General features: G+C 38.3%; 1 protein-coding gene across 3 annotated transcripts in view; it reads right to left on the bottom strand.

Annotated features, from left to right (window-relative positions):
• Positions 1-21,239, bottom strand: part of FARSB (phenylalanyl-tRNA synthetase subunit beta) — a 41,616-nt gene extending 20,377 nt beyond the window's left edge. For all 3 annotated transcript variants that reach the window (XM_082319738.1, XM_082319739.1, XM_082319740.1), the window contains exons 1-15: positions 21,168-21,239; positions 19,860-19,915; positions 18,541-18,695; positions 17,946-18,018; positions 17,350-17,465; positions 16,752-16,902; positions 15,388-15,496; positions 12,952-13,022; positions 11,477-11,538; positions 11,340-11,391; positions 9,707-9,768; positions 9,068-9,275; positions 8,562-8,642; positions 5,490-5,582; positions 3,225-3,342 (exon numbers count right to left, since the gene is read on the bottom strand). In XM_082319738.1, coding sequence (XP_082175864.1) covers positions 3,225-3,342; positions 5,490-5,582; positions 8,562-8,642; positions 9,068-9,275; positions 9,707-9,768; positions 11,340-11,391; positions 11,477-11,538; positions 12,952-13,022; positions 15,388-15,496; positions 16,752-16,902; positions 17,350-17,465; positions 17,946-18,018; positions 18,541-18,695; positions 19,860-19,915; positions 21,168-21,225 — 1,465 coding nt within the window. In that variant the 5' untranslated portion in view covers positions 21,226-21,239. The remainder of the gene's footprint in view (positions 1-3,224; positions 3,343-5,489; positions 5,583-8,561; positions 8,643-9,067; positions 9,276-9,706; positions 9,769-11,339; positions 11,392-11,476; positions 11,539-12,951; positions 13,023-15,387; positions 15,497-16,751; positions 16,903-17,349; positions 17,466-17,945; positions 18,019-18,540; positions 18,696-19,859; positions 19,916-21,167) is intronic.
• Between the last annotated feature and the right edge of the window lie 263 nt (positions 21,240-21,502).

Genomic DNA, 21,502 nt, shown 5'->3' with positions numbered 1-21,502 from the left:
AAAGCTTACTCCTTTACAGAGTTATATCACAACACAAGAAGTTCATTCACAACAGGCAATAGGAAGAAAAAATACGGTATTAGGAACTGTACGCAAAAGCTGGCGGATGTTAGAAATGCTTCGGTTCTTTATAACTCACTTAAGAGATCTCTTGTGTCATGCCATGAAACAATTCTATTTTTTCAATGAGCCTGCCAAGTATGTCAACCTAAATTATATATATATTTCTGAGACTTCAAAGCACTTCCTGGGGATGCTGCTGAAAAACAATCCAAAGGATGGGCAGCTGGTTAGGACTATGTGAGCCAAAAGAGTGCAGAGGAAGATAAAGCGGTGTTGTATGCTGCCCCCTTCCAAATTAGAGATGCTTCAGAAAAATGACTGGGTGATGTGAAAGGGGGCACCTGCTCATTTAAACTTGTCTCAGAGCCTCACAAAAATCCCAGACTATTTTCTGCATATAACTAACATTTCCAGACAGTTTGGAAAAATGCTTCAAAATATGGCAGCAGCTGTAATCACAAATGATGTACATTATGCTAAATGTGTGCTACCATAAGGTTGCCAGATTCTCCAAGATCACTGGTCAGAGGTGATTTTCTGATGGATTAATTTCTTTTGTTGGGGTAAGGGAGAGAAAGGGTATTCTCTATTAGGACTTGTGGTGTAAGGTGACGATTTATATGCTGCACTAGTGTAACTATCCTACCAGAAGTGACTATCTAGTGTTACAAGCTAACCACGCAAATGCTGTGTAACATATTCAAAATCGGCACATTTCCTCCTGCCTTGAGAAGAAACATTTCTGCTCAGATTTGGTTCCATTTAGTTATATTAAATCTGGCACACGTTTTGCTAATTTAGTACGTCAAACCTTTCTGCCAGGTATGTCTGAAGAGAACTATGTTCAGTTCACCTTGGTAAGCATGGGTTCTGTGTAAGAAGGTATTTTATTAAAAGCCAGTGTGTTTAAAAGAGGTAGGTTCATTCACACACGAATGACTACAAGATGCCATTTCAAATGCAGTTAATGTCAGTACTCTTTTGACCCATACTTTTTAAATTATTAATTGGAAATTCTGCATGCCGAAATCATGAAATAATAAAATTAAATTAGTCAGTCTGATGACATAAGCCTTCTGCAGGAAATCTCATTCCATATGTGAGAGGACAACCCCACATTTTTCAGTGTTTGCAGAGTTACCAGTTACTTCTTTCTCCCCTCCCCTTTCAAACTGTTTATTAGGCAAGTTTAATTTTGGAAGTAAATTTGGGAAAGACAGTAGTTATTCTAAACACAACATTAAAAACAATTTCAGATACTGTTCACAGTCTGCAAGTGCTCAACCCATGAGAGGGCTGCCCAAGAGCACTGGGTACAAAGCTGCTGCCTCAGAAGTCTTTATCTTTCATCTGTTACAATGATTCCCATCAAAATGAAGTACACTGCAAAATCAGTTTTTATAAAACGGTTAAGCAGCCATCCACATAAATGAAAGCTTTCAAGAGCTACAACTAACACACATGAAATAAAAGTAATCAAATTAACTTGCAAATTTTATAAAGCCAAAATATTTTATAAATTTTATAAAGCTTTATTCCAAGATAAATAGCCCCAGTCTTGGTTCTGAAGAATGCTGATGCTATTCTGTCATCTGTACCGTGTTTTTTGCATTCTAGCTAAGTCCATGCCCAACAAGGAATGAGCTGCACCACCAAACTGTCTGTATTTAATAATAAAAAAAAAAGTCTACATGGTTTGCTAAAACTGCTTATTTTGCTTGGCAAGGCTATATTTTCTTAAAAAAAAAAAAAAAAAAAGTAATCTACAAATTAAATTCATCACCAAAGCAATTTACTTGCCATTTTGTTTATGCCTTATATAAACCTTTGTTTTGCAGATCCCAGGTACCTTAAACACAACCACTAAAATCCGAAACCAGATAATGAAACAACAGCACCATTTCTGCTGCTGAATTTAAAGTAATGTCAGCCTTCTTCACTGAGAGGCAAAACTTCAGAGTTGTAACTCAGTGTACAAGCACTTCCTCCCAAAAGTTGTAGCTTGTGAACTCCTTTTCCCCTAATGTACCATGTAGAAAGAAATGAATCTGTAAATTTTAGACAAATTTTTAACATAAAAAAAAAAAATTTACAGTTCATTTTACTTGGATACATTTTTTCAGATAAAAAAGAATCTGAAATTTTGATCCTATGCAGTGAAGTCAGCACAAAGAGGCCCCATCGCCCAGGAGGGACTTGACTGGAGCTTTTGAACTAGCTGCTTTGGCTGTTTCACGTAAAACAATTAAGGTTACAGAACAATTCAAAGGCAGATGTGCTTTTTTAGCATAGTTGGATGAAGTGGAAAGATAAGAAAAATCTTTTTATAGATGAGAGGGGAAATTTTATACTGTTGAGCTTTTTATTTATTTATACATTTTTATACACAGACTTGCTCCATTCTTTACCCCCTGTCTGTGGTACAAATCTAATTCTTCATATTGGTTGTCAGTTTTCCAGAAGATAATTTTGGAGAACAAATACAAGCAAACCTATTTAAAGAGGATGGAAAGATGGAAAAGGGAATCATGCTGAGACACACTGACCCCAATATTTTCTCCTGAGTTACAGCTCTCAGGAATAGAATCAGTCTGCAAGTACAACCTGCTGTTCCCAGGCTCGAGACGTACTGCTTTTCACTTGGCACAGCACTGCACGCCTTTGAGACTGCAGCAGTTTAAACACATTCTAGTACTGTAATAGCAGCATGCCTTCGATATTTACTACTCTCCGAGGTTTGTGCCACTTGAAAACATTGCCAGCAGGGAGTTTCTCTCATGAGTTACAGCCCTGATAAGAATGCAAAGGAGCACTAGATTAAGAGCAAGTAAAAATGGGTGCATCAACAGAAGCAATTTAGAGCAGGTTCTTTTTTGGTGCAAAATTGTCTTGCATTTATCCTTGGAATCTTGCAATATTCTTGACAGATTTTAATTGATATTTTGATGCCTAAAAATTTTTACAAGGTACCCACTTGCACTTCTGAGAATTGTATCTCCAGCCACTCTAAAATCTAGCCTGTTATGCCAATCTCTTACCTCTTGCACGTAAATTAAAAAACAGTATTATATTTCTAAAGAAATACAGATTTACTTACTATTACCATTTAGTTTGGAAACATGTATTTCTATTATCAAAGATTTTGAAGAACCTTCTCTTACCTGTATTAGGATCTTTTACTACAATGTCAGAAATCTCAAAGAGTTTGAGAGGCAAGGGCATCTTTCGGTTAGCCGCAATGGTTTTCAGCAGCCCGGGAAGGAGGGTTGTACGTGCCACCTGCAGGACAAACATGGTTGCTGCAAGTGAAATACCTTCCGAAATAGCTAGTTAGATTTCTTAATTTTTTGTTTTGCTCACTTGTAACAAGAGTTTAAAAGTAGTCGGGTGCAAATACTGCACTAATCTCTTATGTTTGTTTTAGAATTATGAAACCTGAAAATGTACATTCTCTGCACATTCTTTATGCGGCATTTTCTGAAAGAACATATATGTGAGCTTAAGAATAGGTTATCATTTCACAGATGCTTGAGCTGCAGCGCAGGGTAGAAAAACAAACAATACAGAAAGAAGTGCAAAAAAATTCCCATAAATTTAATCTCACTCATGCAAAAGGAAAATACTAAGTATTATTTTGGAAATATTAAATGCTATCTGAAATATTATCTTGACACCTCTTGATATCAATCAATGATACAGGCAGAACCTGAGTAACAGAAATGGATATATTCAGATTGCACTTGTGGACAACCTGAAATACATAGAAAACGTATGCAAAGAACCAAGGCAGGAGGAAATCATATTAGTGTTTACAGATACATTCACACATATTTCCTGTGTTCTTGATTCAAATACTTCCTGGAAGTGCACCATTTTATTTTTTTTTTCAAACTGGAAGAGTCTGATTCTAAAAATCTAATGGAAAAGAGATGTGAGTGACCGTCTGCTGCTTGACTGCAGGTAAAAAGTTACCACGTGCTCAGCCATAGTTACTTCTTATCATTGGGCATGCAGCGTTGCTGTCTATTTATCCCACTTTTCCTAACCAATGAAGAGTTCTAGCTGCACACTCAGCTGGAAGAGGGTCCCTGGCATCATCCTGCTGTTGTCTTGCTGGCAGAGGATAGAGGATGGGGGAAAAGCCATCCTGAGAATCCTATCACAGTTAACATCTAAAGCTGAAAGTTTATAGCGCATCACAAAGAGTAATCCTTCCCAATTTTCAGGGAGGCCTACAGATAAAGATCGAGGCTATTTTTGCCACAAGGAATATTCAGCCAATAACGTAACTGCTTAGCTGCATTGCTACTGCAAAGGCCTGCAGTCTTTGAAGAACAAGAATCTGAAATTGTACCTGGCTAGAGGGGCTGCCACTTTTTCTCTTTTTGTTCACACTCAGTATTGTTTTTGTCCTACATTCTATATTGCTCAGTTTTAAATCACCATGCCAAATGATATATATTAACAGGTGATAATAGTCTAAACAGGCTACCAGTGTGTCTTGCATGACTGCTTATTTGTGGTACCAAATAGAACAGAAAATACATGAAGGTATCGAAAAATTCTGTTCCTGAATATCAGAGCAGCAGAAGGCTTCTTTTAGTATTAGAGATAAAATCTCGAAAGGTATTTTAGAGACTCAGAGAAATCAGACTTACTGAAGATGATCTCAAGGGGAAAAAAAAACACAAATCACAAAACATTAATACCCACAAACTGCTGAAACTTTTCTAAACCTTTCTAAAGAGTGTTTACCTTTGTATTTCTTAGGTTAGAAACAAAAAAGCCTCTAAATTTACCTTCCCTATAAACTAAAGAAAGCATCTTTTTAAAAAAACACTCTCTAAAAGAAATAGAAAAACTATGGGTACACTTTTAGGTATTTTCAGAATTGTTGAGAACACCGTACGGAGAGTTCTCACTCTGGTCTAGCAAAGTTCAAATGATCTAGAAATGGGTATTAAAATACTTAGAGCAATACAGAATTAAAAAAAAAAAAAAAGAGTAATAATGGTTAATAATTTTGAAAAATCATTTCCTATCCAGAGCTCAGGAAGTTTAGAGATTGCCAGGTCTTGTAGTTCCATTTATATTGAATGGCTTTTCTAAATGCGGGAGTTGATCAATCATCTGGGATTTTCTGTAGTAAGACAGCTCAATTTTGCCACATGCTATCATAGAGAGCGTGGTATTTTACTTTATTGAAAAGCTAACAGTACTTCACACCAAATAAGGTATTTCTCAGTGCAGGAGTAACAGAAAATGACTGCTAGCAAGTTTAGCACATAAATATGCACATCCTTTTTAATGCAGGAAAAGTAGGTCTATAGTTTATAGATTTTATTTCCTGTTGGTTCCTTTCTTTCCTCTTTAAATATAGAATCTGTGACAATGTCACTCTCAAAACTTGACCTGAATTATCTCACCTGAAATTCTGCAGTTTTGGGGTTTGCTATGCGCACTGCTTTTGTTGCAGAGATATCCATGCCAAGTTTATCTGCAACGTCTTCTTGAGAACACTGAGAGCAAGAGATAAAAAAACACCAAGGTCAAGTAGTTAAAACAGACAGTAAGCCAATGATGAAATTTGATATCAAGAATGAACAATGCAATTGTAGCAGTTGCTCTGAGGCCCCATAATATATGCTCTCATGTGCAACACCCACTCATAATAAAAATTAAGCCCCAGTCTTAAGACTAAGTAGGCAAACTGGTTTAACTACAAATGTTAATTACTAACCAAAATAAAGCTAGTTTAAAAAAAGGGCAAGTGTTTGTTTAGGCTTTTGTCATGGATTGTTGTCATCTGTTTTAAAACCAGAGGCTCAGATTCTGCCCCTAGACTTGCAGTGGGTAAAGTATTTTATTCTGAAAATAGCACTTGTAAAGGGAATGGTACCCGAGCTTTCTCACAAAGAAACCAGTCCCTTGGGGGCTACTTACAGAAAGTAAAGTACTGTCTATGAAAAAACGGGTCATATGGCCAAGCCTTCAATTTTCATAGCTGCATAGGATTCTCATAGTTCGTTGTTGTTGTTTTCATTTTTTTGAGTTGGAGTATTTTTAAAACCCTTATTCTCAAGGTGTATTTTTAAGCTGGTCAGTAAAGCAATATGCATGCACTTTGTCAGGCTCAGATGATGTCTGTGAACATACAGCAACAGATGCTACTGATAAGATCCACCCTACAGATTTTCAGAATTTATAGCTTTATTAATGTATTGAAGAAACCAATAGCAGACTAGGCATGTAATTGAGGATTTGCTAGTATACTGCAGTCTCCCAGAAGTGTTTTCTTTGCACTGGCAGCACTCCGAAAAGTGTGTTGATAGACCAAATGTGAGGAAAATGAGCAGATGATGCCATCTGAAAAAGTGGATTATTGAATACAAAAAAATAAAATCTTAAATGAATGCTGACCTTAGGGGGAGAAAAGTGTGTTAAACAGTTTTCAGATGTGTATCTAAACTACAGTATGTTACTGTGATGTAACTAAATGCGTTTTGGCTAAATTGGAGTGCCTCAATAGAAAGCAATGTTATTTGTGTACAAGTATAATTTGGGGCTCAAACCAAGAAACAGACTGTATGCACAAATACATAAGCAGTGTTTATATAACACTGGGCTACAGAATGCTGTAGCATAAATGATATTTGTTGTAGTAATAGGCCTCACATTGGTGTTTTAATAAAGTGTTGGTGACACAGCAGACTGGGTTCCATCATGCCACAACAGAAATACAAATATGTAATGTGATAACATGATAAACTGCATGATCTTAAAAAAAATCTGCGTTGCAGTTCATAAAGGTCCTCAGTTGTAGTGATGTAATACATTCAATGTTTTTAAGCATATTACCTTTCAGTGCTGAAAAAATGGAATTATATTTATTAATTAATAAGGAAAATCTATAAAAGCTTGACCATGTTATACATATTATTTCCCCAACATGGTACTACCACAGGTAGTCTGAATATCTTTGGAAAATACTAGCACTGCAGGAAGTAATACTAGTTATTGTCCTGGTTACTTAAATGAGTTAATAACAATGTATTAAAACTGGAATATATGTTTCAGACTTTAGAATTAATCCCAATTTTGCTTTTGAAGCTCCATGAAATCTGAAGGTGTTAAAATTTTATTGAATCCATTTGGATTACCAGCTTTGGTTGCAATACCTGAACTTTTCAAATGTGTGGAAGTGTTTCAGGAGCCTGCATCACTGTATCTTAAAATCTTTGAGTAAGTTAGCAAAAAATAATCTGTGATCAGATAACTATTTCTTAAAAGGTTGTGTACTTTCAGGGATGTATACTTCTGGCCATCTACTAAGTTTTAAGTACAGGAAAAGGCTGAGAAATTCCACAGAGGTTTTAATAGAATATGTGATGTTAGCTTCCCATACGCTAAAATGTCCACAAATTGCAGTTTAAGGCAAAGGCTTTGAGCAGATCTTGCAAGAGAAAGGATTTTCTAAAATGTATAGTGTATTTTCAATAGCTGACTATGCCAATCTCCACATATGAACAGTTACCATATACATTTGGAGGGCATGAGGGTGTACTTAACTTTTTTCTTTAATAGCAGATCAGGTTCTCTGATCCAGTTCACAGCTATGGCAAAGGGGTATGAACAAATGGCCATGAAAAAGATGGTGTTTCCTACCGAACATTTAATTTCAACAAAACAATCCTGCTGCAAGATTTCAGTATTAGAAGTTATGCCAGCTGTTAGTACTGGAATGGTACATGCTGCTGCAGAGTCCTAATTCTTGGTAAAAGACTACTTGCATGGCTGTTAACAAATCATATGAATAATACCTGCAACCAGTGGTAACAACAATTACTATATTTTTATTTGTTCTTCCATGCAATAAAAGGCACCTGTGGTGAAATTTACAGAGGAATTTGTGTCCCCTTAGTGTGCATTATAACTTTTTTACAAGTATTCTTAAAATAAACTCTTTGCTGACTGAATAACTAACTACATGTCAGCTTGGTATCTAATGCAAGTGACATCTAATGCAAGTGGTATCTAATGGGCAAGTGACAATACTAAAAGAGACAAATAGAAACAGGGTAATCTCTAAACTGTAGTAATATCCACCAGAAAGTACTGAATTTTTTATGTTTGTTTTCCAGATTATCAAACTATGATGAATTTCACATCTGCTGATCAAAGTCCCGCGAGAGACTTGCTGTCTTACAATTTCATCCTATCAAGTTAAACTAAAAACAGTACTTCAGCAGCTATTTTTGCCTCTATACTTAGAACTGTGTGCCATATTAGCAGTGACTCATTCAATTTCTCTGACCTAAAAACTCATAAAATATTATACTATAATTCCAAAGCACTAGCAAACAATCACCTGCCAGAACAGTAACGGATAATACTGGTACATTTATACAACAACATATCCTCAGACCATCCTCTGCAGTTTTGCCTGCATAGCTGTTCTGACACACAAATGAGAAGAATATGAAATCAGTATAATATACCAGGGCAAAAGTGAGTGCTTCAGTGAATCCAGCAGCTGCCAAGTCCAGTCTCAGAAGTTCTGTGAGCTTATTGAGGGGGAGCTAAAATGAAACAAAAAACAGTTTTCAACTTCCACGTAAAAACATTTTTCTATTCTTTCCTGAGGTGATTCTGCCTGTTATATTATGGTGAATTCACTAGGGAGGTACTATGCTTGTGTGCTTAAAATTTTTGAAAGCGTCAGCCAGCTGCCTTTAGGCTTGCCTGAGGAAATGAATCTCCCAATTAGAGATTTAATATGGGCTCCCTACTTAAACCCTGTCTTTTTTCAAGTACCAGCAACCACCAGTCTTGGACTTACTCAGATCAGTGGGGCATCTGTTTTGTATCCTATCCATGGTAAATACTTCTCAAGGCAAAGCATGTCAAAATATTTAATTCCTAGGTTCTGTTTTCCCCAAAGCCCTTCTGGCATGCACTAGTCATTTACTGACAACAGAGCGTTTATTTGAAGGGGCAATCTTACTTGATTAGCTATGGTGTACGTTTTCGGAATAGTCATCTGAATGTTGTTATAACCATAAGCTATTGCTGCATCTTCTACGATATCACATGCATGGATAATGTCCGCTCTGGTAGGAGGGATTTCAATCTCTATATTGTTCCCATTCCCTATGACGTGTGACTTCAAACACATCCTAGTCAGCAGCTTTGCAAGGCTTGATGGAGTTTCACTGAAACAAAACAAGAGAGTAGTCATTTATGGATCTTGCACTGTATCAACTGGCTTTTTAAAGTAATCAATGTTTCTGCTGCATTGCCTTATATTCTGAAGATTCTCGAAGTGCTTTACGGACTGTACACAGATTTAGCATTCCATCAGAACCAGCTCAGATTCTGACTCTTGAGACAGTCGTTTTTCTTCACTTCAGAACAGTTGTGTAAGGCCATAAAGAATCATTCACTTTCCTTGAAAACAGGGGAAGAAGTCTTACAGAGTTGATCTAATTACCCAAGATAACCCCTGAATTTTTGATAAATTAAAAAAAAAAAAAAATCACAGTGTAAACATTTTTAAAACAATGCAATAATCAATGTTTTCTAGTAACTTTTTCATGACGAATGTTTATGAGTAAAAACTATGTTTTCATTTGCAGTAACACACCTGATTCCTATTTTCTTGTTAATGAGCTCAGGTTTCACCTTCTCTTTTCGGTAAGCCAGTTCCTAAAAAGAAAGACAAAACTTTTCAGTGCACACAATACCTGCCATTTCTACCTAAGAGGATTGAATTTTGACATCTTAGTGATCTAGCTTCTTCTAATTATGACACTAAAATGACATCCATGGAAGACAACTGTGGAATATTAGGCTAAACTTAATATTCTAGGGTCACAGGACTCCTGAAAACATGCTATAGTACGTGATGCAAAAGCTGTTCTCGGTTAAGCTAGAAGGTTGAATGCAGCATGAAATCCCTGTTATTGAAACTTCCGATAATTTCTGATATATGCAAGTCATGGAGTTTCTGAAAATTTCTAGTCACCAGTTCATCCTAAGTCAAAGCCCTAAAGCAGTGAATGGTCATGCATGAGATCTCATGGTCTAGTACAGATCAAATGACTTTTAGGAGGAAAAGGAAAGAAAATTTTCTATTTCCGTCTTGGCACGGAAATATCAACCGGTATTTTACTTACAAAGTTTGCAACATATTTAAGAAAGTTATTTTGTATGTATTTACTTAGGTGTTTCTAAAATTCTAGATATACACATCCTTAAAAACCTTAGCATCTAAAACTTTGGGGATTTTTTGCTCTATTTTATCTAGGGAAGCTACTTCGGTTACTGCAGAGATTTCTGTTTTGTTGGATATCTCTTCAGAATTCTAGGTCTTTCCTCTGTTGATTAAAGCTGACATTGCTAAAAGAAAAAGCTAAAATACCACTAGAAAAACTCTCAGTAAAAATAAGTTTCTTTCCCTCTAAACAGTTTGTACTTGCTTGATGCATCTGATTTTATGAACTCAACCAGATCTCTGTTTGTCTTCAGTTACTTTCAGGAAACAGGAGGAATTGCTATCTTTACACTTATTAAGAGAACAAAAAAGTAAGACTCCATTACTGCAAAGAGGCCTGCCTGGGACTCTGAATGCAGGCAAACCTGGACTTGAAGTCAACATCCTGCCTTACAGACCTTTATATAGTTGGAGTCTATAAAATGAAAGACTAAAAAATCCAGTGTTACAAGGTTATTTTAACTGAAGGGCATTAAAGCTTCCAGATCTGATAAGTGAGTTACGCTGAGGCTGATTTCAGTTGTCCACTGGTTTAAGCCTGAAGGACCTCTTCCTGGATTCATTTTTCCTGATTTGGAACACATAGGTTTTAAAGGTTTTAGACACAGATTATGACCTTTGATTGCAATCTTTACTTGTTCCTGAAAAAGTTTGTATCACATGAACTCTAAACCACACTAGTGGTTCCCACTCATAACTTTAAACCCTACCCTTCTTTTTAGAGTATCAGGCTATGTCAGTGAGACTGTATTTTTAGCCTTATCATAAATTAGTGGAGCTTCAGGATGCGTTTCCTAGATAAGGGGAACCTGGAGCTAGAGTTATTTTTCGTGGGGCTAGAGAAGGCCCTGACTCACTAATATACAGATAGTGCCAAGCTGAGGTTTTACACTATACCTCAGAACCAGTACATACTGCCTCTGCAGAAAAAGACTCTTACCAGACTTTGTGTAAATAAAATCCTTTCTCCAAGGATACTGAGATATCGTATCACTATGCTTACCGGATAGATGTGGGTCTTCCCATTAGGATAAACTACTTCTGCTGCTTCAACACTGAGAGAGACAGAAAAACAGAAGTAAATTTTTTTTAACACATGCCCCAAATGTAATGTCTCTCTGCCTGGAGATTTATACTCACCTGAATGGCTTCTCACAATATTCACTAAACATCGTGACTATAATATCAAGAACAATTTTTGCCTACAAAATAAAAATAATAATCACATTGAAATCTGTCATCTACTTGTGTTGAAGTAGACAAAGTATGTTAACAAAAATGGGGAAACAAATCTTCTCTTACGCTCTCTTCATTCTATTCTATTTAATAACTTAACAACCAAATCCTAGCAGTCTAGAATACTAGATTGAATTTAAGAAAATGTTTTTCTTCTGCTGCAAAGACATTTATGGAAAAACTTGAAATCTTTGATTTTCAAGGTTCTGAAGCATTTGTGGCGCTTAGGGATATGGTTCAGAGGTGACCTGGCAGTTAGGTTAACGGTTGGACTCAATGATCTCAGAGGTCTTTTCCAACCTTAATGATTCTATGATTCTATATCTTTGCTAAACTCTGTTCTGAAGATACACAGGGTCTTTATTACCAGACCTTTAGTCTAACTAGTCATTTCACTGAAGTTCCAAGTGAGAATGTAGGGCCTGGAAGACTGTGCATTGTTTAGAAATATATTATCAAATAACCTCATCTGCAAAATCTTTTGTTTTACAGTTAATATTTTAAGAGATTAGTATAAAAGAACATAATAATGAGATTCAGATCAACTTCTCAATCTACAAGGGTTGTTTTTTGATGCCTCACAGTATCGTTTCCTTCACATAAACAGAACAGCACTATTTTTACTTTTACTATCAAGGCAAGCAGTAGCAAGAAGCAGTTATTTAGTAGTTTGCTTAGAAGCCACTCCCCAACATGCAAATTTATTTGTGTCATTAACATATGTTTGTGTAGTAGGGTAAGTTAAAAGCATTTTTCCTCTTAAGTGTCAAGATACACACTTTAGGGAAACTATCAATGAATGCACAACCTATATTCAAGAACAGGCAATTATAACTGCTAGGCTTTCATGCTTCAGTTTTGAGTTACAGAATTTCCATATGGAAAAACTTCGATTTGATAATTATTTGCACAGCATCCCTGCTTGAAAAAGATAACTGAGAAGAAAAAGTGTCGTCTTCCTTCCCTCAGCCCAAATTTTAAGTAGGAGACAAAATGATTCAAAGAGTATTCTAGCAAAATAGGCAGTCTTAGTGAATTTTACTCTTTTCAAAGTCTTTCAGGTTTAGAAAAAGTGCTCAACAACAAAAAAAGACCCTAATTTACTGAAATTACTTTCTCGTACAACCTGAACACTTAGTGTCAATGTAAAGACACGGTAAAAACAAAATCCAATGAAAATACAACACTGTCTATAGAGCAAGCCTAAAACTGTTGAGGGAATTCCACACAGTCCTACAACTTATCCTGCCCTTTTGAAATGGGAGGTTGGCTCCGTAAAGTAAATGCCTGGCTATTGTAGGTCTTTGTATTGGAGCCCTGTCACATAAAGGGAAAACAATGATATTACAGCGTATCAAAAACAGGAAAGATTAATTTACCTTTGTAATATCTGTGCCTGTACATTCAATAAACACATTTCTGGTGTTTACACTTATTTTTGTATGATCTCCTAAAACACGTGAAGACAAAAACATGTTAAGAAATGTTATTACTTTTCTTGCAATAACAGTGACTCCTTTTGTGATTCAGAAAGATCACTGTCATCTTCCGCAGCTTAAAAAGCCACTGTCTACTGCACCAACGTTCACAATGCTTACCAGAACAGCAGCTCTTTTTATTTTTAAATTTATGAATCAAAAAGAGGAAGAAGACAGACCAGACTCGCTGACCGGGTTATGGTGTACATTGAAAGACACACAAATCTACAGGTATCTCAGTATCCATTTGAAAAAGCAAACTAGCAGAATAGTGGCCATCTGCCGGTTGCAAAATGGTTCTGCACTTCCAGAGCATCTCATCTTTCCTGGCTTTAGTAACGTTATTTGCATTTGATGCATGATGCGCTTAAGAAAGCAGCCTTGGACAGGAATAAATTAAATGGGTTTTAAAAAGTGATTTAGACTAATGAATATCCATAGCTACTTCTGCGAATAACCAAGATTGCTTGACACTGTCTGCTGATACACTATGGATTTGTCTACATTAGTGATTCAGGTCCTAGTATGGGTTCCTCTTAGGCAGGAATGTGCTTTGGGTCTGTACTGGGAGTCACGAGGTGTGCACTGAAGCACATCACTGATGCACTCAAAACCGTTTCTCATCTGGAAGAAGCAAGGTAGAACATACACTTAGGGGCTTCACCTAAAGTGCCTCTCTTGCAAATTGGATTCAAAGTTCCCCAGTAGTTGGTTCCCTACAAAAGTGGGGTTCTGTTAGTAAGCCACAATCAATCTAGAGCAGCTGTAGGGAAATCTGCCTCGTATTGCCTCTTAGGTGCATACCTTGAATGAATTTCATTGCTGGTAACCATGCAGCGTGGACATACACAATCCTAGAATTGTATGGGATCGTGCCAAATCATGCCTCTTTGTCCTTCTTGCCTTTCATTGCACCATTCATTAATGCAGATGCACCCCGCAGGAGGCAAAGCGAAGCAGCACTTAGATACACGTGGACATTCTTGCTTCCTTTGTTTGACCCTGAGCAAGTCATCCAGCTTCTGCGTTTGAGTTTCCTACTTGAGAAACTAAGTCACAGCTAGACGGAGAGTTAGCTGCACTGAAGATCTTAAGACTGAGGGATCTTGTGTTCCCTTCCCTTTGATGCTGTGCTGTACTTCTTTGCAGATGGAATATAGTCAGCATTTCTGGACTCACTTCAAAGCAAATATAACCTTTCACTTAAGTGCTTGTAGATAATCCAAAAAACTAATACAGATATTTACATTTCATTATCTGTTTAAAAAGTACCTTTAACCGGGAAGCTTCTCTCAAATACTGTTCTTTAAAATAGAGACAGGTATTAAATTTAGCTCAACCTTTTTAATTGACAAAATGTAAACAATGTGCAATGCTTATACATGGAACACTCCAAAGTTGGAATGACCCTAACAAAGAAGGATCAGACACAGTGGTTGACACCACCTTCAATTCAGAACAGGTGTTCTTACCAGTCCCTGCCGCAGAGTTTGAGCTGCCTTTTAAGAAGATTTGGGTTAGTTATTTAAGATGTGGATAAGGTCAATTAGGAAAAATACATCCAAAGAGATTACCACTGCAGATTTTATCCGTCAGTGTAGCGAAGGTTACCGATTCTTGACCTAAATACATAGGTATACTGAAATATCTTTGTTAAAGGAGTAATTCTTGCCATGTCATTAATTGGCTTCAGTAAACACGGTTCTCAAAAATCACCCATGGTTTCTTTTGCAGTTAGAGGAAACCCCATTGTTTCCATATTTAGAAACAATGCAAAAAAGTCTAGACCAATTTATTCTTTTTAAGCCATTAAAGTCATCTGGCATCACTTGTGTGATAGCAAAAGGATCCACAAGAACTGGTTCACACTGCTGATAAATGCACTGGACTTAAGACTAGGTGAAAAGTTCCCCACTGGGACCACATAAAATAAGAGTACAAAGCAGACTGTTACAGTTATCAGTTTACTTTTAGCTAAATGTCTGATGAACAATGTTTATGTATGCAAACAAAATGCTTTTCTAACAAAGGTTCCTGTCTCAAGGAACTTTTCTTGAGTTCTAGAAGGGTATGAGAAGCTGAATGCAGAGGTTTGCAGTGGGACTTTTACATCCTCCTGATGAGGATGAGAAAAGAGGAACATTAGCAGCCTAAGGAGGGAGCAAAAAATTTGGCTGCATTCAAACTGAAAGAAGGAAAGAAGACTACATGAAATTATAAGTGAAACAATTTTAAGACAACAGAATAGTCCTTATTGCACATCAGTGTTTCTGTTAGACACTCTGACTCACACACAAAATAGCAGCGACAGTATAAACTAGTCATAAGTAATCTTACCATTGATGATTGGTGGCATGGATAGAACAACATCGTTGCTGTCATAAATGACAGGATAAAGTGGCTTGTTTTCAATGAGGTGTAAATAGTGCCGAAGGTGGCTGTCAGTCTGGAGAAACAAAGCACAACCTAAATTTCATGTTAGCTCACTTGTGAACTTCCATAGTGTCACAATCCTTTGCTGAGAAATTAACGGGAATTTTGAAAGGAGGAAGGATTTGGCTTAGGGCTAGGTACTTCACCAGCAAAAGCTGTTTGCTCTCAGAAACAGGAAAGCTTTGAAATGAGAGAACTGGATTTTTGGTTTTCTTCAGAAGTGTTAAAAATTATTTCTTTAAGGATCCTCTCAAAGATGCATAGACCATGCTGTCCAAACAATGCCCTTGCTCACCACAGCAGACCTTTCATTGCCAAACCCATGGGCACACATCCTTAGTTTACAGGAACTTTCCTTAGAAGTTATTACCTTCTACACAAATTAGCACTACAATACTTTTAATTATAAATTGCTGAATACTGACACATTTATGCTTAAATTTGATTCAAAATTTACATCTGTTCCAATGACATGGGTATATGCTGTACCAAAAACATAATTTACTTTTAGTCTCTCTGATACCCCTTGTTTCCTAGTTCTCTTACTCATCTTTAGTCAGAGACCTTTAAGAATTTATTTATCTCTATGACCAGTATGTGTGCTCCAGCAGGGCTGTATATTGTAATGACGGTGATAATAGTATGGTTTTCAAATGCTGACATTTAAAGTGGCCCACATAAACATCGTAAAATGAGACCTGATAGAATCTTTTCCTAGCGTTTACCTGGTTGCATCAGGATGATGGGCCAAGAGCAGTGCCAGACTTAACCCGAGCCTTTTATACAGCTACACTTGCCTAATACGTAGTTGGGTAAATAATTCAGCATCTTCCCCAAGTAAACTGGCCAAATTAAAGTGACATTAAAAAATCAGATATTATTTACCCCAAGCTTTTCTCAGCTTTGTACACCAAGTATCCTACCAGTGTAGACAGATAAATATACAACCCTTTTACAGTATTATTAAGAGCATCACGAAAAGCAGCCTTTGTGTTGATAAATCAGAGGGTTAATATCAAACCCACTATTCTAAGAGTTACACTTAGCCACAAAACACCATGATGTATCTTTCACGGACAATAAAAATAAATTATTACCATGCATTTCTCATGAATAAACAAAATGTGGAATGTTCACTGGCTGAAGCTACAGAAGATAACTGTTTTATTTGTAAGAACAACTCTTAATAACAAGGATATGAGAGACGTTAAGCCTTGGAAATTTGTCTTCCTGCATTGAGTGCAACAAGTCTGAAAAGTCCCACTTACCCTATACAGATCCATAATTTGTGAAGCTGTGTACTCCTGTGATTGATTCAAGGGCCTGAATTTAATTTCAGAAGGTGCTTTAGCTGTATAAGTAAATGGACCAGAGATGGTGTCCAAGTCATGGGTACCTATTGCTACTAATGCTCTTCTCCTAGAAAGAAAGAAGGTAAAATAATGATTTTACTAGTAATATTTGGAGTTCCTTTGAGATAATATCTCATGATGCTCTATACTCCTATGCATTCATAGAACTTACTGAAAAAGTAGAAGGGCAATTTTGAGAAGCCTAGAAATTATTTCCATGAATAACATTTTAACGGATGTTAATGACGCACCTAACAGTCAAAGGCAAATCCAACGGAACTGTTGCAAAATGCTTCTTTCTCAGCTGTTGTAGGAGCTGTAACAGCTATTTGTGTTGAAAAATATTGAGAGCAGGCAGAAACAGGCAAGGAAATGAGAAGGATCAAGAGAACCACTATAAAAGATTTTCCTTAGCATAAATATAATGCCTCTTTGCAATAGGGATGTGCAGTCTTAACATGTGATAAAATCACACACATAGACACTATACACTACTTTAAATTTAAGCACTAACCTGCAAATATTTTGGTGTAGTTTTTCTTGGAGGTCAATGAAACTATCATAACGTTCCTTGGTAAAAGTTATATTACGAAGGACTGCAGCTACAGCATGAGGACGGACTTGGACAGTCTGCAATTTACAACGGCAAGACATTATAAATTTCAAGTACATAGAATATACAAAACTAAAACTGATTAAATGTGCACTTTTCTTCATAAAATCCTCTTTTGTAAAGCAGTAATCAAAAGGAAAATTTGTGGAAAGACATGAGAATCCCAAAGGGGAAAAAAACCCAAACAGACCCACTCTAGGTCTGGTAGAGACAAGGAGGTTTTCAGTATACTGTGTAATGGCCCAGACGGTCAATGCAATGTGAGCATCTGAAACTTTGACTTGATCTGTTACTAGGTTCACTCAAAATAATTTGTCCATTGTTCCTCCCCTTCCCTAAAAATAAATCACAATGAGTAATGGTATTTAAAGTTCTTTAGCTCTTGTTCTGCAAATAAGATTTCCAGTCTCACTGCTCTTATAAAATTGGTACTGATACCTATCTCGCTGGTTCAGAAACTCTGAACAAATTTACAAAGGTGCAGTAAACACTTTTACCTCTTCAGTAATAATCAGCTTCTGACCTTCACCCTGAGCTGGTATTATCTTTTCGTACCTAGGGAGATTTATCCTAGAATAAAACCAGAAATAAGTCAATAACTGAAAGAATGTAAGTTCCCCAAATGCAGGAAACTGTAGAAATGTAGCAACAATTATATGTGGAAAACTTTCTTAGTAACATTTCTTGGCATGTAAATTAGCTAACTGTTTAAAACTTGTTTTTTATGGGATGGTAAACATTACTGAACTAGAAAGGAAGGACTCAAGAAGATAAAGTCACAGCAGAAGAGTGAAACAAATAATTTGTTTTAGTATTTATTACAGAGGATCACAAGGAAGTTCCTCTGCAGGAGTTCTTTACAGAGCAGAAGTCTCAAAGGGAACAGGAGTTGAAAAATTTTTAGAACAGATCTAAAACCCAGTAACGTTCTAGTCTAGTCTTTTAAAAATATACAATAGATTTTCTCCAGAGGAACATCTGACAAATCTGATCTACATATGAGATCGTACTCAAATCCAAGCAAGTGGCAAGCTTGTCTATTGTATTTAAACAAATAACAAACCATACAAACATCTCACAACTCTGCATTACCTTTCTTTAAAGACCTGCAGTCCTCGGACCAGCCCTTCAAGGCAAAGAAGATCATAACGGTTGGCAGGAACATCGATTTTATAGAGAACGGTATCAGATGCACCCTTTGCCTTTTCTTCACCTTTTTCTTTACTTATAATGTCTTTCTCAGATGTCTGAAATTAAGCAAAAATGTCTTTTTAACCTGAAATATCTTAACGTTGACAGGAGTATGATAGTGAGATAATAGGAAAAATTGTATTAAATAAAAGTTTAAAGGTGTAACTTGGATTTATTCAGCAAATACCAGAAATGACGTAAAATCTAAATCTTTCTCAGATTCAGAGATTGTAATGCAGTATACCAGAAGAAAAATTACTATTAGAATTTGAATCTTAAAAAAAGAGATTATAGAAGCAAGAGTTTCCAGGCTAGCAGATCCCAGTAGAGAACTAAGACCTTATTTTTCACAACAGATCAGCAAAGGACTTGTCGTATCAAGTCTATTCCGAAATAAGGCATAACATAAGACGTTCAGATGTCTTTTGATAAACATCATTAAAAGATTAATTAATTCAAATTAAAAAGCAAAACTAAAACAGATCTATTTGAACAAGATTTACATGGATACAATTAACAGGGCCAGCAAATTTTCACAAGTACAGAATCTAAATCAAAACTTTAAATATAAATTAGTCACAACTTAGGTAACAATGTCCAGGACAAATATGTTTTTGTGGATATTGCACAGAAGAATGTATACAAAACAAAGCCAAACAGATCTTGTAAAATATGTTCAATACATGGTCTGTGGCCATATTTATGCTGCTAAATAAAATGGGGCCAGAGACTGAAGACCAAGCGGCACACACTGCCGACCTCCACGAAGTATAGCAATATGCCCTCTTGGGGTCTCTTGCTTCCAAGACGGTAATTTTTGTATGTCTGTTTTTCTTTTCAAGTTCAAAACGCCTGTGTTAATACAGTCTCTTACAACAGTATTTTATAACAAGAAGCTAAAGGTATATGTTACATATTCTGCCCTGTGATGTGGAGATGTTTGAGGATGTTTCAGGATGAAAAGCCTGCTGCAGTACTGCTGAAAGACTGTATAGGTCAAGGGGACCTTCCAGTCTTGTCCACACTGCTTTTTGAGGATACTTGGGGCATGGTATCCTCCAAACCTTGCCTAGACATTTTCTTGGTACATGCTAGAGGGCATCGGCCCACACTGTACCAGACAATACGCTGGACATAATCCAGTACAAACTCTTATGAAATATAAATGCTGTCCGTGCACTACATCTACTGAAAAAGTAACAAATAAAAACATTACTTACAATTTCATCAAGCTCCAAACCAAACTCAAAGCAAAGCTCATTAAATTCTTCATCAGCTTTGAAGAAAGAAGGTGAATTTTGATTAATAAACAGACCTCAGACTTTTAAAGTCGTTTTTTGGTGTTTGTTTTGAATGTTTTCAAACAAGATAACAAATGCTATTTTGAAAAAAAAGGGTGAAAGTAATTTAAAGAATTTTGCTTATATTTGCATCTGAGTAGCCGTTTCTTTAGTACATATTGCATTTATTGACACGTTATTCTTACAGTCACAGCGAGGGCTTCTGAGCCTCGGAGTCCAGCTTCACTGCCAGCTCCTCAGCCATGCTTGTCAGAGTAACTCTGGCCTGAACAGATAATGCAAACAGGAGGGAGTAATTGGGCAGCCTCTTCCAACAGCTACTTTTTTAATCAGTTAGCTTGTCATACAGAGGTTGCATCAACTGTGTTATGACGTGTGAGTAATATAACCCTGATCTGAAAATGGAGATTTGCACCCATGTGTATTAAGAGCCTACCAACTCCAGCGTGGGCTAGATAAACTGCTGCATGTCCTTAAATGCTCTTTCAGTGAAACAAACAGTTCTTAAGTCACATTTCTAAAGAGCCGGGGAAGAAGGACTGAATGAAAACACGGTATTGTTTGCTTTGCCTGCTCCCACCTCTGCCCTCTCCTTTTTGATTTAACCAGTTCCTGAAACAGACAATGAAACTCCAACCAGAAACCGCGATTTGGAAATGCATGGTTCTGATTTCCTGAGGGATCTGGAGTCAAACAGCGTGTATCTGGGCAAGAGGCCGAAGGGTCCGGGGAGAGCACATGGCTTCGTCTGGCATGCCGTGGCCTTGTGAAGACCGGACGGCCGGGCAGCGCCCCTGCTACGGCTACCACTGGTGGTCTGAAGCCCGGGCTTCCCCCGAGGCTCAGTTCAGCCCCGTGGACGCGGGGTAAGGGACGAGCGAAGGGGTGCTGTCGCTGGGCGGCCGGGCTGCCCCGGCTCCGCCGCCCGTCAGGGGTTTGCCCGGGCCGGGGCGGGCAGCCGGCGGAAGGCGTCGCGGCCGATCGCAGCCCAGCAGCCGCGGTGACCGGAGGCAGCCTCCCGGCAGGGCCGCCGCCGCCTCCCGAAGCACGACCGGAGGATCCCCGGGACACTGGGGCCAGGAGGCGCTGCGGGCGGCTGCACCACGCCGCCTCCGCCGCCGCCCGGCACCCTGCGGGGCGCGGGCACGGACCGCCCCGGCCGGCCGCCCGGAGGCGGCGTGAGGCGAGCCGGGCCCCGCGCGGCGCCCGGCCCGCCGCGCCACTCACTGTACGTCCTGCCCAGCGCCTGGAAGAGCAGGTCCCGCTTCACGCTGACAGTCGGCATGGCGGCAGCCGGCTCCCCGCACCGCGCCTGCGCGACCGCCCGCCAGGCCCCCGCCGCGCCGCGCCTCCCGCCGCGCTGCCTGAAGGCCGCCCGCCCTTCCTCCGGCCCGCGACCGCCGCACCCTTCGCTCCCGGGCGCGACAGTGCACAGGCAGCCCGGCTGGGCGCCCGTGCAGCGGGTCCGCCCGTCTCCTGCGCCCGGGGAGGCGGTGGGCAGCGCGCCGAGCACCGGCAGCGCGGCGGGCAGCTATGGGGGGGACTTCAGCCAGCTGGCCGGG

The sequence above is a fragment of the Platalea leucorodia genome (genome assembly GCF_965183815.1).
Source record: "Platalea leucorodia genome assembly, chromosome: 8".
Classification (NCBI taxonomy): Eukaryota; Metazoa; Chordata; class Aves; order Pelecaniformes; family Threskiornithidae; genus Platalea; species Platalea leucorodia.
This window is presented reverse-complemented; position numbering and strand designations above follow the sequence as displayed.